Below are 22,939 nucleotides of genomic sequence, written 5' to 3' on the forward strand. Positions count from 1 at the left end.
ATAAACTGATTGATTCCTAATGTTTCTCTTTTATCCGATTAAATCTTTATGTATCTCTAACTTTCTTAAATTTTCATAATTGAGATTTCCAGTCAAGATGGTGGAGTAGGTAATGCTGTGTTTGCCTCCTCTTATAACCACATCAAAATTACAACTACAGAACACCCATCGTTGAGAATTGCCTGAAGTCTAGCTGAATAGAAGTCCTACAACCAAAGATATATAGAAGAAGCCACCTCAAGACTGGTAGAGACTTGAAATAGGCTAGTCCCACACCTGTGTTTGGTGGTTAAAAACTGGGAGGAATATCTTGGTTGTGGAAGTCCCTCCAGAGGAGTGAGGGGTCTCAGCCCCACATCAGACTCCCCAGCCCAGAGTTCCAGTGCTAGGAAGAGAAATCCCCATAACTTTTGGCTGTGAAAACCAGTGGAGATTATGGCTGAGTGAGATGGATGGCTGCCAGAGTTCCAGGTGTTTCACATAAAGGGTCCAAGCATGGACTTACTCACTGATGGACTCACTCGCTCTGAGTTCCAGCACTGGGGCAGCAGCTCAACGGGCACCAGGGACATATGAGAAAAAACTGAGTCGTCTGGCTTCAGGATGAGGGCTGGAGGGGCAGCTTCTTCTCCCAGACAGAAATGCTGGCAGAATCTACTGTTTCTTTGCTGACAGACAAAAGACACAGGTGGCCACCATATCCGAGTCTCCATTAAACTGGTTAACATTGTTTGCCCTGCCTAGGTGATTCCCTGAGACCCCATTCCACTCAACTTGTGCCCCCCCCCCAACCCCCCAAAAGCTGTTTCCAGTGACTTTTCCATATAAATAAGCCTGTCTCAGCTCATGCTATGGACTTTCTCTCAAAGGTTCACAAACTCTAAATAAGTAGCATCTGGCCTCAGTGTGCCCTGTATCTCTTGTTGAGCAGCCCCAAGCCTGGTACTAGCAACAGCCAGCCCTGATTCACAGCTTGGCCTCTGGAGGCACCTCCAAGCTCAGTGCAGGTGGCGGTCACCTGCGGATTGCTTGGTAGCTTGTAACAGGTGACCATAGGCAGGGAACAAGCTGTGGCTGAACTTGGCCTGTGGCATGGCCCCTCCAAGAGGTCCCTGGGGCCAGCATGTGCAATGGTTGGCTTTAGAATGAGCTGGAGCTCCATCTGAGAATGACAAACCCAAAGAGCAGACTGGGAAGACACCAGAGTTCTGAAAAAGTGAATCTTGGTCTGTAAGGTCAGCCCCTCACCAGCCAGTCCTCACAACTAATCAGCCTGAGGGTCAGTCCCTACCATTGATGTGTAAATAGCAACCAAGACTCAAATACAAAAAAAGGGCACACATAACCCATACAAAGGACACACTTGGAACATCTGGCCAGATGACAAGGAAAGACCGTACTTCTGGGCCCCAGAGGACACCTACTACATAAGGCCACACTAACAAGACGAGAGACATAGCAGTAACTAATACACAGAAACAAACATAGGGAGGCAGCCAAAATAGGGAGACAAAGAAACATGTCTCAGATAAAAGAACAGAACAAAGCTCCAGAAAAAGAACTAAACAAAATGGAGACAAGCAATCTACCAGATGCGGCATTCCAAACACTGGTCATAAGGATGCTCAATGAACTTAGGGAAAGAGTAGATGAACTCAGTGAGAGCTTTAACAAAGAAAACTTAAAAATGGAGATAGAAAACATATAAAAGAACATGTCAGAAATGAAAAATAACTGAAATGCAAAACACATTACAGGGAAACAACAGTAGATTAGATGAAGTAGAGGATCAAATCGGCAATTTAGAAGGTAGCAGAAAACATCAGAACAGCAACAAGAAAAAAGAATCCAAAAAAAAAATGAGGGCAGTTTAAGGAGCCTCTAGGACAACATCAAGTGTGCCAACATTTGCATCACAGAAGTATCAGAAAGCAGAGAGAGCCAGCAAGGAATTGAAAACCTACTTGAAGAAATAATGATGGAAAATTTCTCTAACCTGGTGAAGGAAATAGACATACAAGCCAGGGAGTGTAGAGTCTCATACAAAATTAAGCCATAGAGGCCCACGCCAAGAGACATTATCATAAGGATGTCAAAAGGTAAAGACAAAGAAAATCTTAAAAGCAGCAAGAGAAATGCAGTTGGTTATTTACCAGGGAGCTCCCATAAAACTGTCAGTTGATTTCTAAACAGAAACTTTGCAGGCTAGAAGGGACTGACGTAAATATTCAAAGTGATGAACAGCATGGACCTACAACCAAGATTACTCTACCCAGCAAAGCTATCATTTAGAATGGAAGGACAAAGAGCTTCCCAAATAAACAAAGAAGCAAAAAAGCTAAAGAAGTTCAACACCAAACCAGTATAACAAGAAATGTTAGAGGGAATTCTTTTAGAAGAACAAAAAAGATGAAAAATATGACTAAGAAAGTGGCAATAACTATATATCAACAATTACTTAAAATATAAATGGATTAAATGATCTAATCAAATGATATTGTGGCTGAACAGATAAGAAAATAAGATCCCTACCTATGCTGCCTACAAGGGAATCATTTCATATTGAAAGACACACACAGATTAAAGTTAAAGGGATGGAAAAAGATACTTTATGAAAATTGAAATGGAAAAAAAAAAACTAGAGATGCAACACTATAGCAGACAAAATAGACTTTAAAACAAAGGCTATAAAAAGAGACAAAGAAAAACCCAGTAACCCAACTTCTGGGTATTTATTCAAACAAACCCAAAACACTACTTTGAAGAGTCATGTGAATCCATATGTTATTTACAGCATTATTTATAAAAGTTAAAATATGAAGGAAATCTGGTGTCCATCAATGGATGAATAGATAAAGAAGAGATGGTACATATATACAATGGAATATAATCAGCCATAAAAATGAATGAAATCTTGCCATCTGCAACAACATGGATGGACCTAGAGAGTGTTATGCTGAATGGTATAAGACACATAAAGACAAATGCCATATGATTTCATTTAGGTGTAGAATCTAAAGAACAAAATAAAGGGACAAACAAAACGAACAAACTCATAGATACAGAGAACATTTTGAGGGTTGCTGGATAAAAGGCAGATTGGGGGGGTGGGTTAAAAAGGGGAAGAGATTAAGGAGTACAAATTCATAGTTACAAAACAGTCATGGAGATGTAAATTACTGCATAAGTAATACAGTTAATAATATTGTAATAACTGTATGGTGTCAGATGAATAACAGATTTATTGGGGTGATCATTTCATAAGATATAGAAATGTCTAATCACTAGGTTGTACACCTAAAACTAACATAATATTGCATGCCAACTGTAACTGAAAAATAAAAACACTATTAATAAATAAATAAATAAAATTTAAAAAGAAAAACAAACAAGAGAAACAAATATTTCTCGATGGTCCATAAACATACAAAAAAAACAACCAGTTTATCAACAGTAGGATGGTTAAGTTCTGGGGTATACAGAAGTAAAATTAACTACAACAGAATATGAACTTTGACTCTGGCACCTATGAACACACACACAAAAAAACTCCACATAGATCACCTAAACATAAAAGCTAAAATAATATAACATTTTAGAAAAAAAAAAAAACAGAAAAAAATCTTGTGTAGACTAAGGTTCAAAAAAATTAGGTTAGAACACATCAAAAGAAAAAATGGTATAATAAACTATCAATGTTAACATACTTCGACATCACAGAAACTGACAAGAAAATGAAAATAAGCTACATACTGAGAGAAAAATGTATTTATAATAAGACATTTTCAAAATATATAAATTCCTACAATTCAATAGCAAGATATAAAATATATCTTTAGAAGATATAAAGATAATCATTAAGGAAAAAGTGAAGGCAGCAGGTTCCCAGTCCCTCCCCACCACACTCCCTGCCTACCTACTACCCCTCCCACAGTCTAGCTTCCCTTCACATCCTGAACAGTTCCCTGAGACATTAAGACACGAGGAAAAGCAGAAACAGAGGTGCTGACAGCCAGCCCCCCCCTTTTGCATATTAAACCCAGAGAGCTCTCTTAAAGACCTGCTCTCCAGGCAGTGCAGGGGGTATGAAGGATCCTTGATATCATGTGCACAGCCAAGAATGTATAGAAGGGATTTGAAAACTGCAGAAGAATCTGAAAACTGCAGACCTTGAGGCTAGAGTTTGCCTGAGCTAACCCCAAGATGGCCAAGAGTAATATAAATAATACAAATAAATGTTCACCAGCCCTAGGACCACACCTCCTCACAAGTACCTCATGCCATGAGGGGGTTTCTCTGATCCCCAAGTCCCCAGAAGCCTTGGCCCCCTATGCAGGGGATACCACAGAAACCAGAGGTAACCCTAGCCATCTCATACGCTGCCTTCATCTCTCCAGGCATAGCCCGACATGCTCAGATGCATGGTGCCCTCCCTCTGATACCACCAGCAAGGATAGAAATATTGTTAGTTCTGTTAGTTCTACAGTTTTCACTTACTTGAAGTCCTGGCCCCACTGGTAAAGAAGCCTGGAAGTCAGTTCTGAGAATCTGTATGGTGCAACCAGAATAGGCAGAGTGTCCACTGATCCCAGGAGGCCTGTGCAGAGAGCTGCTTCTTCCCTCTAAAAACTGGGAAATTAAACCTGAGGCATAGGACTGCTGTCAGTTTCCTTTCGATCCCTTTCCTCAGCCCTGCCCTGCCCCGCCCCAAAATCTTTCTCTAAGGCCTATGGGAAGACTTCAGAGGCCTTCTTGATGAGTCCCAGAGGACCTAGCTCCTTCAGCTCTTCAGCCAATCCTACCCTCAGGCCTAGTGCAGCTCACCATCACTTGACCCACTTCCAGGATGAAAAGCACCTACAAAACTCCAAGAAATATGGCGTTTTCTGTTCCAATTCAAAACAGGTTCTTCTTCTTTCTTGCTCTCACATGGACCAAAAACTTTAAGAAAAGTCTTTTGCTGCCCTATTGCCTGTCAGTCACCCAATTCCACAGTTCATCCCACCCAAACTTCCAAAGCAACGACAATGTGGAAGTATTATGTACCCAATGGAACAAAATATACATCATAAAAAGCTTTCTCTTGTGTGTGCCATTGATTTTTAAAGAGATTAATTTAATGTTAGTTTGAGGCATTAATAAGTAAAGGGCACTAGTGGTTACTAGACGGTAGGGAGTGGGGGAGGGAGGAGGTAGACCAGGTAAAGGGGGTCAAATATGTGGTGACAGAAAGAAATCTAACTATGAGATGTGAACACAGTGTAAATATACATATGCCTTACTGTTAAAGTGTATAGCTGAAACTTATTGGATTTCGTTAACCAGTGTCACCATAAAAAATTAATTAATTTAAAATAAATAAGTAAAAGGCTTTCATTCTTCAGCAGTGAGCCTTTTTATCAGGTGTTAAAAAAAAATGAAGAGAAAATTGTGCATTTTCACTTTGTTTTGTGAGCATATTAGTACTTGCTCCTCAAACGTTTTACCTCCAGGAACATCTTTAATGTTTTAGTCATTTTCAGACTTGGAAGAATTGTTATTGTTATTGCTGATCTTCTGAGAATATAAAACTGGATAATATATAAGAAGAAGCAAAATTCTAAAATCATCCTAAAATGGCTAGTAAGCACATGAAAAAAAATGTTCAAAACTATTAGTCATTAGGGAAATACAAATTAATACCACAATGAAGTACCACAACATACTGACTAAAAATAGCTGCAACATAAAAATTGACAATACTAAATGTTAACAAAAATGAGGAACTGGGACTCTCATAGAATTGCGCAGCCACTTTGAATAACCATTCAGCAATATCTTGTAACAATTCTATACCTAAGTAATTGCCCAAGAGAAAAGCAAATATGTCTACTGAAAGACCTGCTTACAAATATACATAGGCAACATTATTCATAAGACCCACAAACTAGAAACAACTCAAAAGTTCACCAACAGGTACATATTACAGAGATTTTGGAATATTTATATAATAAGAGATTACTCAGCAATGAAAAGAAACTAATACCTGCAACAACATGGCTGAATCTCAAAAACATGTTATTGAGCAAAAAACAGCAAATGCAAAAAAAAAAAAAATTATGTTTGCACTTATGTGAAGACCTAAAACAGCCAAAACTGATCGATAGTGATAGAAATCAGATCAATAGTTACTTGGAGGAGGAAAAGTGGGGATACTAAATGGGAAAGGTGACACAAGGGAATCTTTTGAAGTAAGAACTGTCCTATTTGCCCAAATTCATCTAATTACACACTTTAAATGGGTGTTTTCATTTTATTTTTTGTAAATTATACCACAATCACATTAACTTTGAAAAGTCAAGATAGCAGCTAGTGGGATGCGGAGTGAAGGGACAATGCGGGTGAGGCACAAAGGAAACTTCTAGAATAAGATATTCTATTTCATATCCAGGGTGGTACGAAGGGTACTAACCTTATTATATTTCATTAAGGTATACATAAGTTTTCATAAGTTATGTTTCATACATGCATAAAAAAAAATCTTTCACACATACATGACACTAAAAGAAAAGACCTAGGATGACACTACCTTCTTCCCCAGGATTCCTGGACTGAAAACTTTTATAAGAGTCACCTGGACTCAAAGGAAAAAGCACATCCTGCATTAAAATGTAAAATAACACTATGTCCTTTAGTTCTTTAGAAACAGAATCGTCTTTATAAGTTTGTACAAGTAAGACATATAAATACTATAGAAGTGCATTAGGTACCAATAGGGAACTGTCCGTTAAAATCAGCAATAAAACAACGATATCCACTATTATCGCTCCTAATCAACATTTATTATAGGTCTTACCTAGTACAAGAAAAAAATGTAATTACAGGCATAAAATTTAAATAAATTAGTAAACCATCATGGCTTTTTCATGTTATGATCTTTTAAACAGAATATCCAAAATTATCTCTAGAGAAGTATTAAAATAGAAAAGCTTAGCAAGGTGGCTGGATATAAGGTCAATATATAAAAGCCAGTTGCATTTGTACACACCAATAACAAATAAATATTTTAAAGTACCACATATAATTGTTATCAGAAATTATCAACTAGCTAGAACAAATGATGTGTAAGAATTCTACAGTTAAAATTATAAATTAAATGAGAAAAATTAAAGAAGACCTAATAAAAGAAGTATCCCTTGTTCATGGATAGGACTTAATATCATAAAGGTGTTACTGATCCCAAATTCGTCTTTAGATTCAAGGAAATCAATTTAAAAAAAAAACACCAAAAAACCTCAAACAGGAGTTTCTCAGAGAACTTGGTGTGATTATTCTAAAATTTCAAGAATAAAGTGCCATGACACCTTGAAAGAAGAGAAGCAAACTTAATTTTCCAGTACTAGAGATTATTATGAAGCTACAGTAATGAAGACAGGATGGTATTCACAAAATTAGTGATGCAACAGAAGAGTGCACAGGGAAAAAATAGCATTTTACATAAAGCTTTTGTAAATGACAGAGATGGCATGTCAGTTCAGTGGGAGAGAGCATTAACTTTTCAATAATGTAGAATTATCAACAAAAAAAATCAAATACATACTAAAAATTAATTAGATCCCTACCTCATACCAGGCACATATATTAAGTACAGATGAAATAAGGTCTAAATGTTGCAAACATAACTTTAAAACTCTTAATAGAAAAGACAGACGAAGACATGGTTCCATAGTGTAGCAGTTAGCATGTCTGCTTTACATGCAGAAGGTCCTGGGTTTGTGCCCCAGTTAAGCCATGGTCCATGGTCTACAGCCATGCCATCCTGAACAAGCCTGATGTCTTTTCTTGGAAGCTAAGCAGGGTCGGGCCTTGTTAGTACTTAGATGGGAGACCACCTAGGAAGACCAGGTGCTATAGGCATAAATAATAAATAATACTAATAAAAAGACAGGTGAATATCTTTTATTCATCGAGGTTGGGAAAAGTTGTAAATTTAACAGCACTAAAATGAAAAATATATACCTTTAGGAACTCAAAGAGATGCAAAAAAAGGAAATCAAAGGGAGAATGAACACAGGATTCAGGATGATTAAAATTTCTAATGAAAACAGAGGGATGGGTTGAGGGGACTATATGATTACATATAGGTTACTTTCAAAGTTCTAGCTTTAAGTCGTGTGTTCACGTGCATTTATTAAAAGTTATAAACAATTTCATAAGTAAAAAAATTTGCATATACAGCTCATCATGAACCAGTGTATATGATTAATTCAATTCTGTGCGCACTTTAGAACCAATTATAAGTGTATATTATTTAAACAATCGCCTCCCAAAAAATTATCTGACCACCTACGGAGGTAGTAAATATAAAATTGACATTACAAAAATAATAATCTGGACAATAAAACTAAAAAGTTTCTTGAACATATAGAACAAAAAGAAAAAGTACAAAATAAAATTTGAAGGAAGAAAGGTAAATGATATTCTAATATTCAAATAATGTTGGTACAGAAGGTGAAAAAAAGAATAGAAACAATAATTTTAAAATAAATTGTTTTCCTGAGAAGAACACTAAAATTTTCATATCAAAATTCTAGGCAGCTCGCTCTCTCTCTCTCTCTCTCTCTCTCTCTCACACACACACACACACACACATACACACACACACACAAAATTTCTGGATTCTAAAACCAAAGAAGCAATCACTACCAAAAAAAAAAAGGTAGAGTAACATCAAATAGTATTATACTATATAGAAAGACATAGTTAAAAGTAAATATCTAATTTTTAAAAACTAATTAGCTACTAATGTATCCGTAACACAACTATTTGTAATATTTTTGATGTAAGATATACCTTAAGAAATTTAAAATGGCATCACTTAGAATTACAATTCTATATTATTCCAATAAAATCAGGAGTGCTGTAAATAAAAATATGCTAAAAAGTCTTCTTATTGGTGGCATAGGAGGAGGTAAAGCTAATTATTAATTTCTGACACTCTAAGAAAAATATATGTTTAGATATATTTGTTCAAAATTTAAAAAGCAAAATGAGAATATTTCCAAATCATTATAGGATATACAGGCAAGGGTCGGGGAGGTGATACAATGAAAACTTGATCAATCCACCAAACTTGAATGGTGAAAACATGACTAATAAATGGAAACCCAGAGGACAATAAGAAAATTAAATGTATCAGTTATCACCATATATGTTAAGTGATGAAATCCTACTAAAGAACAGCAATATACTGATCTTGGATTAGATCTATTAGAAATACAAAGAAAATTTTATGAAATTATGTTAAAAGATATGGAAATCTCTCAGAATTTAAGAATTAAAGAAGAAATATTAAATATTCAAATCACACTGTAGTCTTCATTTAATATATATAGAACTCTATAACCTTCAAAGAATACACATCCTTTTCATATGCTCATTAAAACCTCATATAGTTAGTCATAAGAAAATCTTAAAAATTTTCTAAAACTATTACAAATTATATTATTTTTAAATAGTGCATCAAAACTAAAAATCAACAATTTTCAAAAAGCAACACCCTAGGAAGTAAACCAAAAAACATCTTTTAAGTAATGAAAGAAAAATAAGGTCAAACCCAAAACAAAATCAAATAATCTACAGTCCAAAATGCTTTTCATTATTAAACATAATTGGAAACTCACTACATATGAATTCAAGTGAAAAAGAGCAACAATAACCACTGGAGAGAATAGAAAGGTGAAATTACTGAAGACAAAAGCAAAAATTAATAAATCAGAAGACAGAACAGAGAGATGTATGAAACAGCTAGATTTTGGAAAGTCCAACAAAACAGATGAACATCTGGCAAAAATTACTGAGAACAAAACAAAACAAACAGGAATAAGAAAGTGGTTTATCTATATACACATATTTAAAAGAAAAGATCAGACTAATGAATACAAAAATCTAATTGAAATCAAATCTAAATCTATAAAACATCCTTAAACTTGACCCTGGAAAAGGTAGAGACCCTAAAAGATAACAAAAATTTGGAAAGCTTATCTAAATCTTGCTGTACACAAAATGTTCATCCTGGTATAGTTACATTCATCAAACTTTCAAAGTAACAACAAGTACTTAGGTGGAACAATGAAAAATGGTTAAATACCACCAATTTTGAATGGTTTAACCTAATCCCACACTAAACAATTCCAAAAGCATAGGAAAACACAAAAAGCTTTCTAACGATTTTATGAGCTAACCTTACCTTGACAGCCTATATGCACAAAAGCAAACCACATAACTAATCTCATTTAAGAATACAGATACTAAATTCTAATTTAGTATGATGAATTTGAAAGTATGAAGACTAAGTGAGATTTGCCAGAAAGCAATATAGCATAATTGTTAAGAGCAGAGAGTCCTGAGCATCATGACCCTGAGTTTAAATCCCGCCCTCAACAAACACAGCAACAATAAAATGTTGGTTTAGTTCTTAACTTCTCTATTACTGTTTCCTCGATCACGACATGAATGGAAGGAAAAAAAAAAATGCTCATCAATAAAGTGGTTGGGAAGATTAAATAAAAAAAAATTAAACAATTTAGCATAATTTCTTAAAGTATACAGTAAATATTCCATGTGTTATATATTACGATCATTATTCTTATTATTGACATATAAAATATTACATTAGTTGTTGCAAAAAAAAGGAGACATTTGATAGCTAATATTCCAAATCTGATTTCAAAACATTTTAAAAACTTAGAACTATAAGGAAATTTCTCTATCATAATGAAACAATACTCAGAAACTAACATTAATCCAAGTAGTATTCTGTAATCTTAGCTAAAGCAATAAAATAGTAAATGAATAAAAAAGAGATATCAATGTTGAAGAAAATCAAATATTTATTAGAACTGATAAGAATTCATTAAGGAAGCCAGATACAATGTTAGTATACAAATCAAAATTAGGTGAAAAAAGGAAGGAATAAGAAGTAAATAAGCAGCTGGATCCCTACCTCTCTGCCCAAACCAAGTCTTATACTAATAATGAGATAATCAACTACCTAGTACTAAAGAATATTCATTTTATTTAATGTTTACAATGACTTATACAATGTTAACTCTCCCTTGAAATGCTGTATTGTATTTTTATAACTTTAGATGATACTTAGAGAACATTACATTACTTTAAGAAATTTACCCTGAACCCAGTTTGTACTATTTCTTCAAATTTAACTCTAATTTGGTTAACCTATGACATCTTTTCCACCTAACCTCTTGCCATAATTATTCCTTCTGCCTTCATCCTCTATTATTGCTTTATTTATTTATTTATTTTTTGTTATCCTCCCTCTTTGTAATAAATGCATGCTTATATATCCACTAAACACTCAGATCTAAAAAAAGTTGCTCATGTCTAATCATACTAACATTAAGGCTTTAAAAGAGGATTCAGAGACATTTGATGACTCGCCCAAGGTCATCGAAAGGTGATTTAGATCCAATCCACATCCTACTGTCTTTTCACTACACTATCTATTTCAACAATTGTCCATTTTCGAGCTTTTGTTGCTTCTCAATAATGTTAAATCTTGAAATTCAGTTAGGTAACTAAAAAAATTATTGCATTTGCATTCATTTTAGAAAACATTCACTCATTATTTCATTCATCAAATATTTACTGAAACTTACTATGTGTAAGCAATTGTTCTAAGCCCTAGGGTGAAACAATATAGGCAAAATACCTGCCTTTATGAATGTTACATTTTACTCAGCTCAGAAGGATGCATTTAATGTAAATAGTATCCAGCTCACTTCACTCTATAAATAAATCTGGTCCCTGGGAGGAAGGCTTCTACCTTCACTTGGGACCCGAATCTATGTATCAAATTTCTGAGACCTAAGGATCCTACACTTAGGAAAATACCAAGCACAAAGGCTAAAGAAAAAATGTAAGGCAGGATTTAACTGTACCTCATCTGCCTCCAACTCCACCTCACCTGTATGATCTAAACCTCAGAAAAGCAGCTCTTTGCAGTTTTACTACATCTCATAACTGTCTGCCATAGCCAAACTAGCAATCAAGCAAAGAACACATTAGAGAAAAAGACAGCCCTTTGACTTATATAACATTGTGACAATATACTTTGTAGGTAAACAAAAAACCTATGAAAGTTTTGTGTTGTGTTGCTTTTTTTAATAAAGATTACCACTAATCATACATCCTATGGAATAAAAAATCTTGAAAATGTTGGAAACTGTTCTAACCACCAGAATATACATTTACATAAAACTAAAGTTATACAAAAGCATAAAGTTTTACAAGAGCAGAAAAGAGTAAAATTCTGCCTGTGCAATCTACACTAGATAATTCTCGTTTTACTGATATTTCATAAAGTTTTGAAGTGAAAACTAAGTTTCACTTTTGTTTCTTCTAAAGTATGTTCACTTCCTAGTTACTAGCTTGAAGTCCACTTCCTAGTTACTAGCTTGATGGATTTAAATCTATCAGTTTATTCAAAGTAGATGGTTTAAAGTATTTATACCTATATAAATATTTTTAAAATAGTTCTAATATGAGTAACAAAGTAATAGTATAATATAGAAAGCAAACAGACACATACTAAAAATAGCATCATAGTGGTAATACTTTAACAACCACTCCTTTTACGTAAGGAGAGAGTTCATTAAATTAGGAAATTGAACTTGAGGGCCAAGATCACTTTCAGTAATTTGATTCTTGATCCTACAATTTTATGCACAAATTCCTGAAAATAGGCAGATCTATATTATCTGATTCTATGCTAAAGAAGTCAAAGTCAATTAAAAAACACTCATAAACTTCTTGCCATTGTTCAAATTTAAGATATGTAAAAAACATTAGCTACAATTCCCACTTTGAAACAGGCTTTAATATTCAACACTGAAAAGAACTATAAACAAAAACGACATGAAACCTATTAAATATTACTTAGTATACATATGACCACCAGATCCTCTTCTAAGTATTAACACTTTATCACATACTCAAACATCAAAAACTAAAGTTTAAGATATACAAAACAGAACAGAGATTAGAAAATAAACCGTTCTAAACTCCCACTATTAAATCTAGAATTATTTCACTGTAAATAAATTGCAGTTTGCAATAATCTTCTAAATTTACCAGGAACAGTTAACTAACACACGAGTTCCAAGACAACTGTCTCAAAGGGTCTAAAATAACGATGCACTATCCTTGCTTTCCAAAACTCCTGAGCATCTTCGATGACCTCAAATACTATCATAAAATTTAAAAAATAATCTCAAAGCAAAAACTTAGCAGGCTATGAATATACAAACAGTCCAGTTTAAGACAGCAGGCCTTATTCTATAACCAAGCACAGGTAGTATATAACTACGCCCAAACTACAACAGGGTGGGGCATTCATTACTCAGCCAGTTAAACTAAACACAGCTTTGAGAGTTGCTCACAGAAAACCCTAGCTATCCCCATAATTCTAACACGACTAAAGCAATGTTTTCATTTTGTCCCAGATGCTTTGCACGTGCCCCCGCGCGCGCGCGCGCGCGTGTACACACACACACACACACACACACACACACACGTAAGTCATAGCCAACTACTCTTCTGGATACAGCGCAAGCCATGATAGTGCACTTGAGATTCTGAAAGCAAAATCTAAAATAAAAGGGGCATCTCTCACTACCCACTATAAAAGATCTGAAGCGTCACAAACATAGATTTTTTTTTCACTTGAGTGACCATTTGAATGTGTGACTTGAGGCAAGAGTAAAAGGGTGAACGATGGAACAAGGTCAAACTTAGGGGACAAAAGATTCCTGGAATAAACATGGACAGAAAGGTTTCCTTTCTTGAGCAGTTGTTTCTATATTCAGAAAAAAAGAAACGAAAAAGGAAAAGAAAAAAATAAAACAAGAAAAAGAAAAAGAAACAAAGAGAAACAGGAAAAGGAATCAACCAAGTCCTCTATTTCTACAGAGTCCACCTGGTAAATGTACCTGCCCTGCCAGTCAGGCCATTTAATTACGGAGGAGACCCTTTTGCAAAACAGTAGGCCTTCGAAATACAAACTATATTCAGAAGGGATGACAACTGATTCTTCTTTTTTTTTCTTAAGGAGGAACCTAAGTTTAATTAAGAAGCCATATAGAGGAGTGTAGGAATGTGAGGGTCGCTTCCAACAAATACCCAGCACCGTCTGTTACAGGAAAACAATCAGCAAAAGGAAGTGGACTGAAACCCGCTAACTACACCCAGCTTCCCACACGCAGCCTGGCACGGGGCGCGACGCTCCCAAAGACGGGTGGGGGCGGTGGGTGGCGGGGGGAGGAAGCCCGGGGCAGCGGAGGCCCGAGCGGTGGCGGAGGTGACCGGGGAGCTCCAGGCCGAGGCGGGTGCGAGCAGCACGTCGGAAGGAGAAGCGGGGCCGTGCCACGCCGGCTCGCCGGCTCGCCTCACCTTCTGCGCCGCGTTCTGCTGCAGCACATTCTGCTCCACGGTCATGGCCCCCGAGGCGCCAGCAGCAACACAGGCGGCGGCGTCCGGCTCCTCGCGCCTCCACCGGCCCTGGCTGCCACGCTCCGCCGAGCTCCAGGGAGCGGCGCGGACCGCCGGGGAGGACAGCGCCCCCGCCAGACAGGCGCGAAGGCGATGGCGGCAAGCGTGCGCGGGCACCGCGGGCTGGCGGCGAGGCGCGGACAGCGAGGGCCACCGCGGCGACCCCACCACTACGCGCGGCCCGCCTCAGCACTGCTGGCCCGCCGCGGCCCGGGCCATGGGCAGTCGGCGGACGCCGGAGCGCGGGAGGGCGCGAGTAGCCGGGCCGCGTCACGCGCGCGCGCGCGCGGTCCTTCGCTGGCGCTCACGGGCCACTGCGGGGAAGGGAGAGGGAGCGGAAAGAGCAGCGGGCCAGAATGGCGCTGTCCTCCTCCCTCCTAGCGTCCTCCTCCCCTCCCCTCCCCCAACCGCCGTCACCGCCCCCACCCGGAGGCTCCTCCCCCGCCGAGCCCCGCCCGCCGGCCGCCCTAACCCTACATTGTGACCCGCGCGGCGGCGGGGAGGGGCGGGGCGGTGGGGAGGGAGGGGCGGGGCCGGTTCTGGGTCCCGCCCCCAAATTCCGGCCCCGCCCGTCCTGGCGCGGGCCCACTGCTCCGGGGTGGGGCAAGAGGACGCGCCCCGCAGGCCCCGCCTCAGAGCCGCCCCTGCGGCAGGTTGCGCGACGTCAGCTCTTGGTCCGCGAAACTCCAAGCAGAAACTAAGGGCTGCGTTCCTTCCTGTGCTCACGACTTGTCAGATCACCGTCTCTCGGAACTATTCCAAGACAAGACATTTCCCTCTAGGCCCAGTTCCCAAACCTCCTTGGCTCCAGAACCCCGACTCCTTGCTGTCTGTGGTCCTCTGCCCTCGCCTTTCTAGGAATTTCAGAAGCAATACACTTGCCCGAAGGGAAAACTCAAGAGTGATTTAAGCAAAGGGCTGTCAGAAGTCTGTAGGCTGGAATGTACTTTTCTGCTTAACTAATCATTACATAAATGATTATTGACATTCTCCGTCTATTTCATTCATTCATACAAGTGCCAGTCACTGCTAGGCTCTGGAGAAATAAGGTTTATTTTCCGAAGATTCGATATAAATGAAATATGGTCTATACAACAGACAATATTATAAAAGTGTCACTGCCTAGACATTACATAATTCTAATATCCCAGTTGTCAAACTATCATTAACCACCCTGCATGGAATATTTGACTATATATGGAATTCTGAAGGAAACCAAACATTGAGAAAGTAATCTTTATCCTCAAAAATATCTTAAGTTTCATGAGCTAACCTGGGGAGAGGAGGTGAAGGTGCTGCGTTGGGAGGGGCAAAATAATGAGTGCGTACTACACACAAATGCACTACACACAGGCAAATCTGGGTTTAATTTTCAATCTGTTTATAAGAAAAGCAAACTTGGTAAATAATCATTGAAATATCATCTGGTTTTAGTTAATAATCATGGATCAAGTAATCCTTAAGTCTTCGTAACAAATCTGTGCACCTTTACAACCGTCTTTGCCCCTTAAACGTCTTTAACCACTCTTTCGGATCTTTCCCTCAAGTCTTCATATTTTTTGCTCCTTTGATTTTGACAAATTATAAATTTTATTTTATTGATATAATGTATCTTTGCCAGAAGAAATTGAAAAATAGTGAGATAGCTGTAAAAACAGGATTGGGGGGATAATGCAACAGTCCGTTAAAATGCACAAATTGTTTATTAGAACACTGAGACGCAAAGAGGGTGACTTGTCAAAGAAGACATACTGGAACCCATTTTTTCTCATTTATAGACCAAAGTTCTTTCCAACGTATCATCTTCATGTTTCTCTGTATTATAGATTAAAAAAAAAAAACTTGGTTCATGACGTTTGAATTTAAGAAAGTTAAATTTAACATAAAAATTTAGTACTGTTGTTAAAAAAATAAAAAAATGTTGCCAGATACTAAAAATTAGTTTCAAGAATTTGGTGATGAGTCTGAGTTAAAATTTTTAATTACACAATTAATTAACCGTAACTGTTGTTTTGTAGAACTTTGAGAAGAAAATTTCAAGTTTTTTTTATAGGCATTCTGTTTTAGAAAGAGTAAATTGGAATGAATAGAAGATGGAAACTTGAGAATTTGAGATAAATTTTCACATAAGACCCATTTCCAGATATCCTAATTCATTTGTCCTAATGTCAGTTTTGCTGTTCATGAGTCAGCCTTAGTATGTATAGTCAATAGAATTTCTCAGCCCCCAATATCCTCAGGATATTAATAATTCCTATATTGTTGCATTACTCTGGATTGTTGACATTCAGGTAAACACATAAAGTGATAGATTTCATATAAAATGTAAAATTTAGTTTTTAATGAGTCTATTTTTCTATTTTCGATCAAAATGATATTTCTAACAATATTCAGTATTGTGACTTGTATGCAAACCAAGAAAATTGATATCCTTCTATTCTGACTATTCATTTCTCTTTGTTTAGGAAGAGCTTAAAAACCCATTTCTGGACACCCAAAATCTAATATGTTGCTAAACATATTTGTAAGACACAAATAAGAGAGAAACGTTAACTCATAATGTAGATTTGAACAATTTCCATGACAAAGAGTGAGTTCTTGAATCTAATTCAAGAAGGATAAGAATCGGTTTCCCTTCCTTAGGTGTACTGACATTTGGGGATAATCCCCCCCCACACACACACACTAATAAGGAAATCATAAGCAATTATTCAAAGAAGAGCTTTCTATGATGTCACAATGGTACAATTGAGTGATAGAGTGTTCATAAGATTAGAATCTGTAAGAGTCCTATTTGCCTGATACATACACAACAAAATGCTTACTGAATTCAGTGGGCAGCCATGAAGGAGAGAAAATAGGTTTATTTTGCTTTGCAGTGTATGTCTAACTTTAGCTTCTCATTCCAATTGGACAATTTTGTGGTTGTGTCAGCCATACTGTTTTACATGATAAAGCATATCATTATTAGTATCTCCAGCAAATCAATTGGTGCCTTGAGAGTCTCTAAATATTGCTTTTTTAATTTGCTAGAGCAAACATAAAAAATATCACAGACTGGGTGGCATAAGCAACAGAAATTTATTTTCTCACAGTTCTAGAGCATTGAAGTCCAAAACTAAGGTGCCAGCATGGTTGGCTTCTCCTGCGGCCTCTCTCCTTAGTTTGCAGATGCTGCTTATATTTGGTAAGAGATATATTAACATTTTAGAGGATAATACCTCTGCATTTTCTGCTAATATTGACATTTCCAATTACAACAGTTTTGTAATTGGAAAGAGTTCTTAAATAGGAAACTAGTCCAAAGTGAACTATTTTTTTTTTTTTGCAAGGTATTCTTTAAAAGCAAGGTCTGCATGGAGAAAAAGCTATACTTTATCAACTGGGAGCCAGCACAAAAGTGAAGATTTCTGGCATGAATAACTTGCTTCCCTGAAATTTTTCTATGGCATATATGGACAGAGAAAAACTACAGAAACTAATGTTGCTTCCCAAGATTCTGTCTTCTGTATTCAGAGCGCATGATAGGTACATACATACAAATCCCAAAGAACAATCCCGAGACTGCTAGTGCTCTATGATCTTAAACAACTTTCTTAAGCCTTTTGCGCAATCCTTGCCTAATTGCTATCAGGTAAATTTTTTTGCACTTCTGTTGCTTTGCTCTGAATCATAGCAAGGACTATCCCTGCATTTTCCACACTCTCAGGTCAACTGGCTTCAGAATGGATTTGGCCAATGAGAGGCATAAGCATGATACTGGGGGCTGAGAAGAAGGGAGAAGCCAGGCTATTTGTCTTTCTCCTTTTCCCTCACCCCTTGGGAGGCATCTCCTTTGGAGGTTCTATCTCTCACCAGACTAGCCTACCTTAGTTCAAGGTCCTGCTGGAAATCTTGCCTCCTTCCATCATCCCTCCAAATTCAGAGTCATAATGAGTTTTTGTTATTGCTAACCTCTGGTTTAACTCACTGTTCCTGTTTGGCTTCTCAGCTCTTCCATTACCTATATAGCTAATTAAGTATCCCTTTATTTAAATATTTAGAGAATATTCTCTTTTTCTGACATGACTTTTACTAGTATATGTTCTCTGAGTTAGTTCTGTCATCTATAAAATGAGACTAATAATATAGGTTAATTTTAATGATTAAATGATTAAGTACATGTATAGTAATTAGAATACTGTAAAGCAAAAAGTAAGTACATAAGAAATGTGAGCAAATTTTTGCTACTATTATTATTAAAGCTTCAGTGATCTATCGAGAAGTTAAAACCAGTAGACGAGCACCAAGAATTAGTCAGATGGGATTGAATATTCTGCGTCTAAGAAAACAAGACAAGAAGCAGAGTAAGTAGGTCAGTTTACAAAATTTGACAGTCTAAAAGGAACTGTTTCCACTGTTTCATATATCGAACTATATACAAAAGGACTTGTTGGTTATTTCTATTTACCCCTAGTTTCAGATCCTTGGTGATTATTTGTGTTCTCTCTTAGCAAAAAAGACACAAAGTTCATATCTAAATGTCTTTAATTTCCAAAAATACATGCTAGAGATACAGTAAATCATAAATTTATTTTTGGACAAATGATGCTATTAGCAAGTAGAAACAAAACAAAAGTGAAAACATGTTAGGCAGAAATGCTTAGTCCTATTTAGATTCTGTAAAATGACGTTAATACTAAATGGGTGCTCAATAAATGCCGTTGAAAGGCATTTATAAACACGAATTTTAAAAATCTTCTTTCCTAGTTTCTAGACTTTCAGTAAATGTTTTTAGTATATTTAATATGTTTAATATCATCTTATTAATTTGGTCTGTTTTTCAATAAGAACAACACCATTTTTTAACAAGAAAAAGGTTAATTAAATGGTTCTGTTCAAATCTATCATAGCTTTCAGTTTGGGCTATCATATTATAAATACCTATAATTTTATAGAAATATTGACTGGGAATAAATCCTCTTTAAGTGACAATAAGATAGCATATTTTAAAGTTGGATACTATTGGTTTTAATTTCAGAACATTCCCTCCAAAACTGGCATTACTGTCAGATGAGTTGTGATGACTATTCTAGGTCTTCTATTTTGAGGGGAGTACAGAAAACAGTCTATGATACGTTAGGGCCAGCAACTATTTTTTATATGCTTACTATGTGTCAGAATCTGCACTAAGCACTTTACATGTCTAACAGTTTAATCTTTACAACAACCCCAAGAAATTGAAATTATTACACTCTTTTCAAGAGAGGAAAAGTTGTGGCTTATTGTTTAAATAAAGTGCCCAACGACACGCAACCAAAACATTGTAAACCAGTTTGAATCCAGGTAGGAGGTCTGCATGACTTCAAATCTTCTGTATTGAAACCTCCTACATCATAGACTAGTCATTTCTAAGTGCGGTTGATGGATTCCTGGAGGTCTTCAAAAATCCTTTCGGGGGTCAGAAGATGCTCTCTTTTCCAACAGCACATATATTTGTGTGAGACCAGATTTCCCTCATATGCCAAACAATACATAGTAACAAATAAAATGAAGAAGTAGATTAAAGAATTCTGTTGTCTTCTGTTAAACCATACATTAGAGAGCAAATAATAATAATAATAATAATAATAATAATAATAATAAAACAATGTAAGCCTTCTTGCTAATCTTTTTTTTTAATTTTGGAAAATATAGATATTTTTCTTAAGAGCAACATTTATATTAAAATATAATGGGTTTCTTGTTTATAAATGAAATAATAATTAAGTAGTTTTTCAAATTTCTGTTTAAAATTCTAATATAATAAAGAGTAATAGATATAACCTTCAGACATAAAATCTCATCGAGGTTCTCAATAATTTTTAAGAGTGTAAAGCAGTCATAGGACCAAAAATGTTGAGACCCACAGCTGTAGACTACATTGTCGCCATGAATTTTGTAAAAACTAAGAATAAAACTGATCTGACGGCTCTTTATGTCTCTCAAATATCATGTATCATTATTGAGATCCTCAAGAAATTGAATTAAATCAAAATTTTTTTCAAACAAGTAGTATTCAAAAGCTAGTTTAGCTCTAGGTTTAGAAATTATCATGTAAAAAAGTAGAACCCTAGAAATGTGTGAATGAAAAATAAACCAGAGATGGTGATTCCATCTTTTCAGTTGTTCAAAGGATCAACGATGAAATATTGGAAAGTCACAATATTTTGGTAGTAATGAAATTATGAAAGTTAGAAACTTGCTTTTAGAGATATCCATGGTGTATTTAATACATATAATTCTATTGCACTATTATATACATGTATATGTGTATTATAATGAACATAATATAATAAATGTAACTTTATATTTATTTAAGTGTTTTACCATATAAAAATCACTGTGTCTCATTTAACTCTCACTAACTGTGCTATGAAACAAGGCTAGGTGAACTCTATATTTATTCAACAAATGTGGAAACCTAGTAAAAGAGTGGTTCAGTGACTTGCCAACAGAGTACCGCAAGTATATGATCATGTTATGTCTTGTATCTAGCATAATACCTCAGCAAATATTTACTGAATAAAAAAATAAAGAAATCAAGTCTTCCAACTCCTAGTCCATTGTCAGCTCTGGCATATACTGAGTTAAGAGGGTAATGTATTTTGCAAAACTGCCTCATTTGCCAACATTATTCAAAATGAATTTTAAAAAGCATATTGTGGCAATCAGTTAGCACTCGCTTATGCAGATCTTTTCAGGAGAGCAACAACAGATGAAGATGATATGAATTCTTATAGTAAAGACTTATAGTCAATCCTCAAATATATTTTTTCCATCTTTAAAAAGCAAGTGATATAATGCTAACTCTTTTTCACTTGGCATGTTAGAATTACCTTCCAAAAAAGAAAAGCACATGTCCTCGCACACACACACACACGAATTTCATTGAGTTTCAAAAGTATGACAATTTGCTCAAATGAATGGGAATATAGTATACATCTTGTTTATGACATGTCTATTAAAGACAAACCAGTGGTCCCACTCTATGGATTCTTTCAAATTTCAGTACCATGGACAAAGACTGAAAGAAAACAAATAATTTCTACCCCCAAAAGTCTATAGCTTGGTGAGGAATCAGCTACAGAAACAATGTTATCGTGTACAAGGTAATGAGGAAATGAGGAATAGGGAATACCTAACTCTGCCCAAAGAAGACAGTCTTTGTTCTGATATGGTTTACAATCTGGTGGAGAATCACAAATATAGACAAAAGAATGTGGGATGTTAGTAAGCAAATTTATTAAGAAATTACTGGAAACCAAAGAAAGAAAAAATGGACCCAGTCTGAGAAAATAAAGCAAGGTTTTATAGAGAAAGTGACATTTGATATAGGCCTTTGTATAAAAAAAATAAAGTAGAAGTAATTAACAGTATGGACCTCAAGTCCCAGCCTACTGAATGAAGTATTAAAAACTTGACCTTTCCTTTACCTTTGCTTTGCAGAAACTTGAAGTAAATTATTATGAACCTAATGTGTTTATTTGGACCAATTATCTGCATGTGATGAGCAGACAGTCCTGGAGTCAGAATTATTCAACACTTAGGCTGGTGAATAGGGGACATTTGGGGGGGACATCTTTGAGAATGGCAATCACACTTCTTGAACATTACAGAATTCTCATTCCAGTGAAACAGAATTGCATATAACTGCAATGAATGTAACTTCTGGAAAGATGAGACATCTCTAGAAACATTTTGTATTATCTCCTTCTTTATGTAACTGTTACCTAAAGTGGCTGTATACTCTGCCATTAAATAATCTTACTCTGATGTTCTAGATTTCTCTGTCTATATTTCAAGTTTTTATTGAAACTCATATCTGCTGCCCTTTTTATTTCAACAATACCATCTAACTAAGCCTATTTCTAGAAAACAACAACATTTTGTACTGGTTGTATCAGAGATTATGGTTATGATCTGGGACAGAGGCAGCCAACTACCTAAACCCCATGTTTGGGGTATTAGCCATTGCGTCTTGGTGAGAAGTAGAACCCCAACTACTGCCATAGAAAACAAAAATGTCAAATACTTGCTCCTCCCAATTTCCAAAATGAACTCTGCCAATTAGATGCTGCCTCAGACCCACTGAATCTTTAGCTAGTGAGGCAAAAAAAGAGAGAATTTAGAAGTTTTTCTGGTAGTAGGAGTGGTGGAGAGGAAAGGGAGAGTGGTGGTGGTGAGGGCTTCCTGAGTGGTGTCGAAGGATGTAGCAACACTGTGCACTGGCTGCTTGAAGGTCATCTCTTTAGCTGGAGTTCTAAATCATCCCACATGCTTTCCTGGTTCCTATCTATTTTCTAAGCTGAATTCTATATCCTTCCTTTTATTCTGTCAGCTGCCCGATAGGTTTCCAACACGTTTCTTT

General features: G+C 36.3%; 1 protein-coding gene across 8 annotated transcripts in view; it reads right to left on the reverse strand.

Annotated features, from left to right (window-relative positions):
• USP25 (ubiquitin specific peptidase 25) overlaps nucleotides 1-14,928 on the reverse strand; it is a 111,602-nt gene extending 96,674 nt beyond the window's left edge. For 4 of the 8 annotated variants that reach the window (XM_039855101.1, XM_039855098.1, XM_039855099.1 and 1 more), the window contains exon 1: nucleotides 14,452-14,928. In XM_039855101.1, coding sequence (XP_039711035.1) covers nucleotides 14,452-14,496 — 45 coding nt within the window. In that variant the 5' untranslated portion in view covers nucleotides 14,497-14,928. The remainder of the gene's footprint in view (nucleotides 1-14,451) is intronic. The other 4 variants (XM_039855102.1, XM_039855100.1, XM_039855104.1 and 1 more) reach the window with 2 other exon arrangements.
• Nucleotides 14,929-22,939: the final 8,011 nt, after the last annotated feature.

Source organism: Pteropus medius, unplaced genomic scaffold (assembly GCF_902729225.1).
Source record: "Pteropus medius unplaced genomic scaffold, Ma_sr-lr_union100, whole genome shotgun sequence".
NCBI classification, from domain to species: domain Eukaryota; kingdom Metazoa; phylum Chordata; class Mammalia; order Chiroptera; family Pteropodidae; genus Pteropus; species Pteropus medius.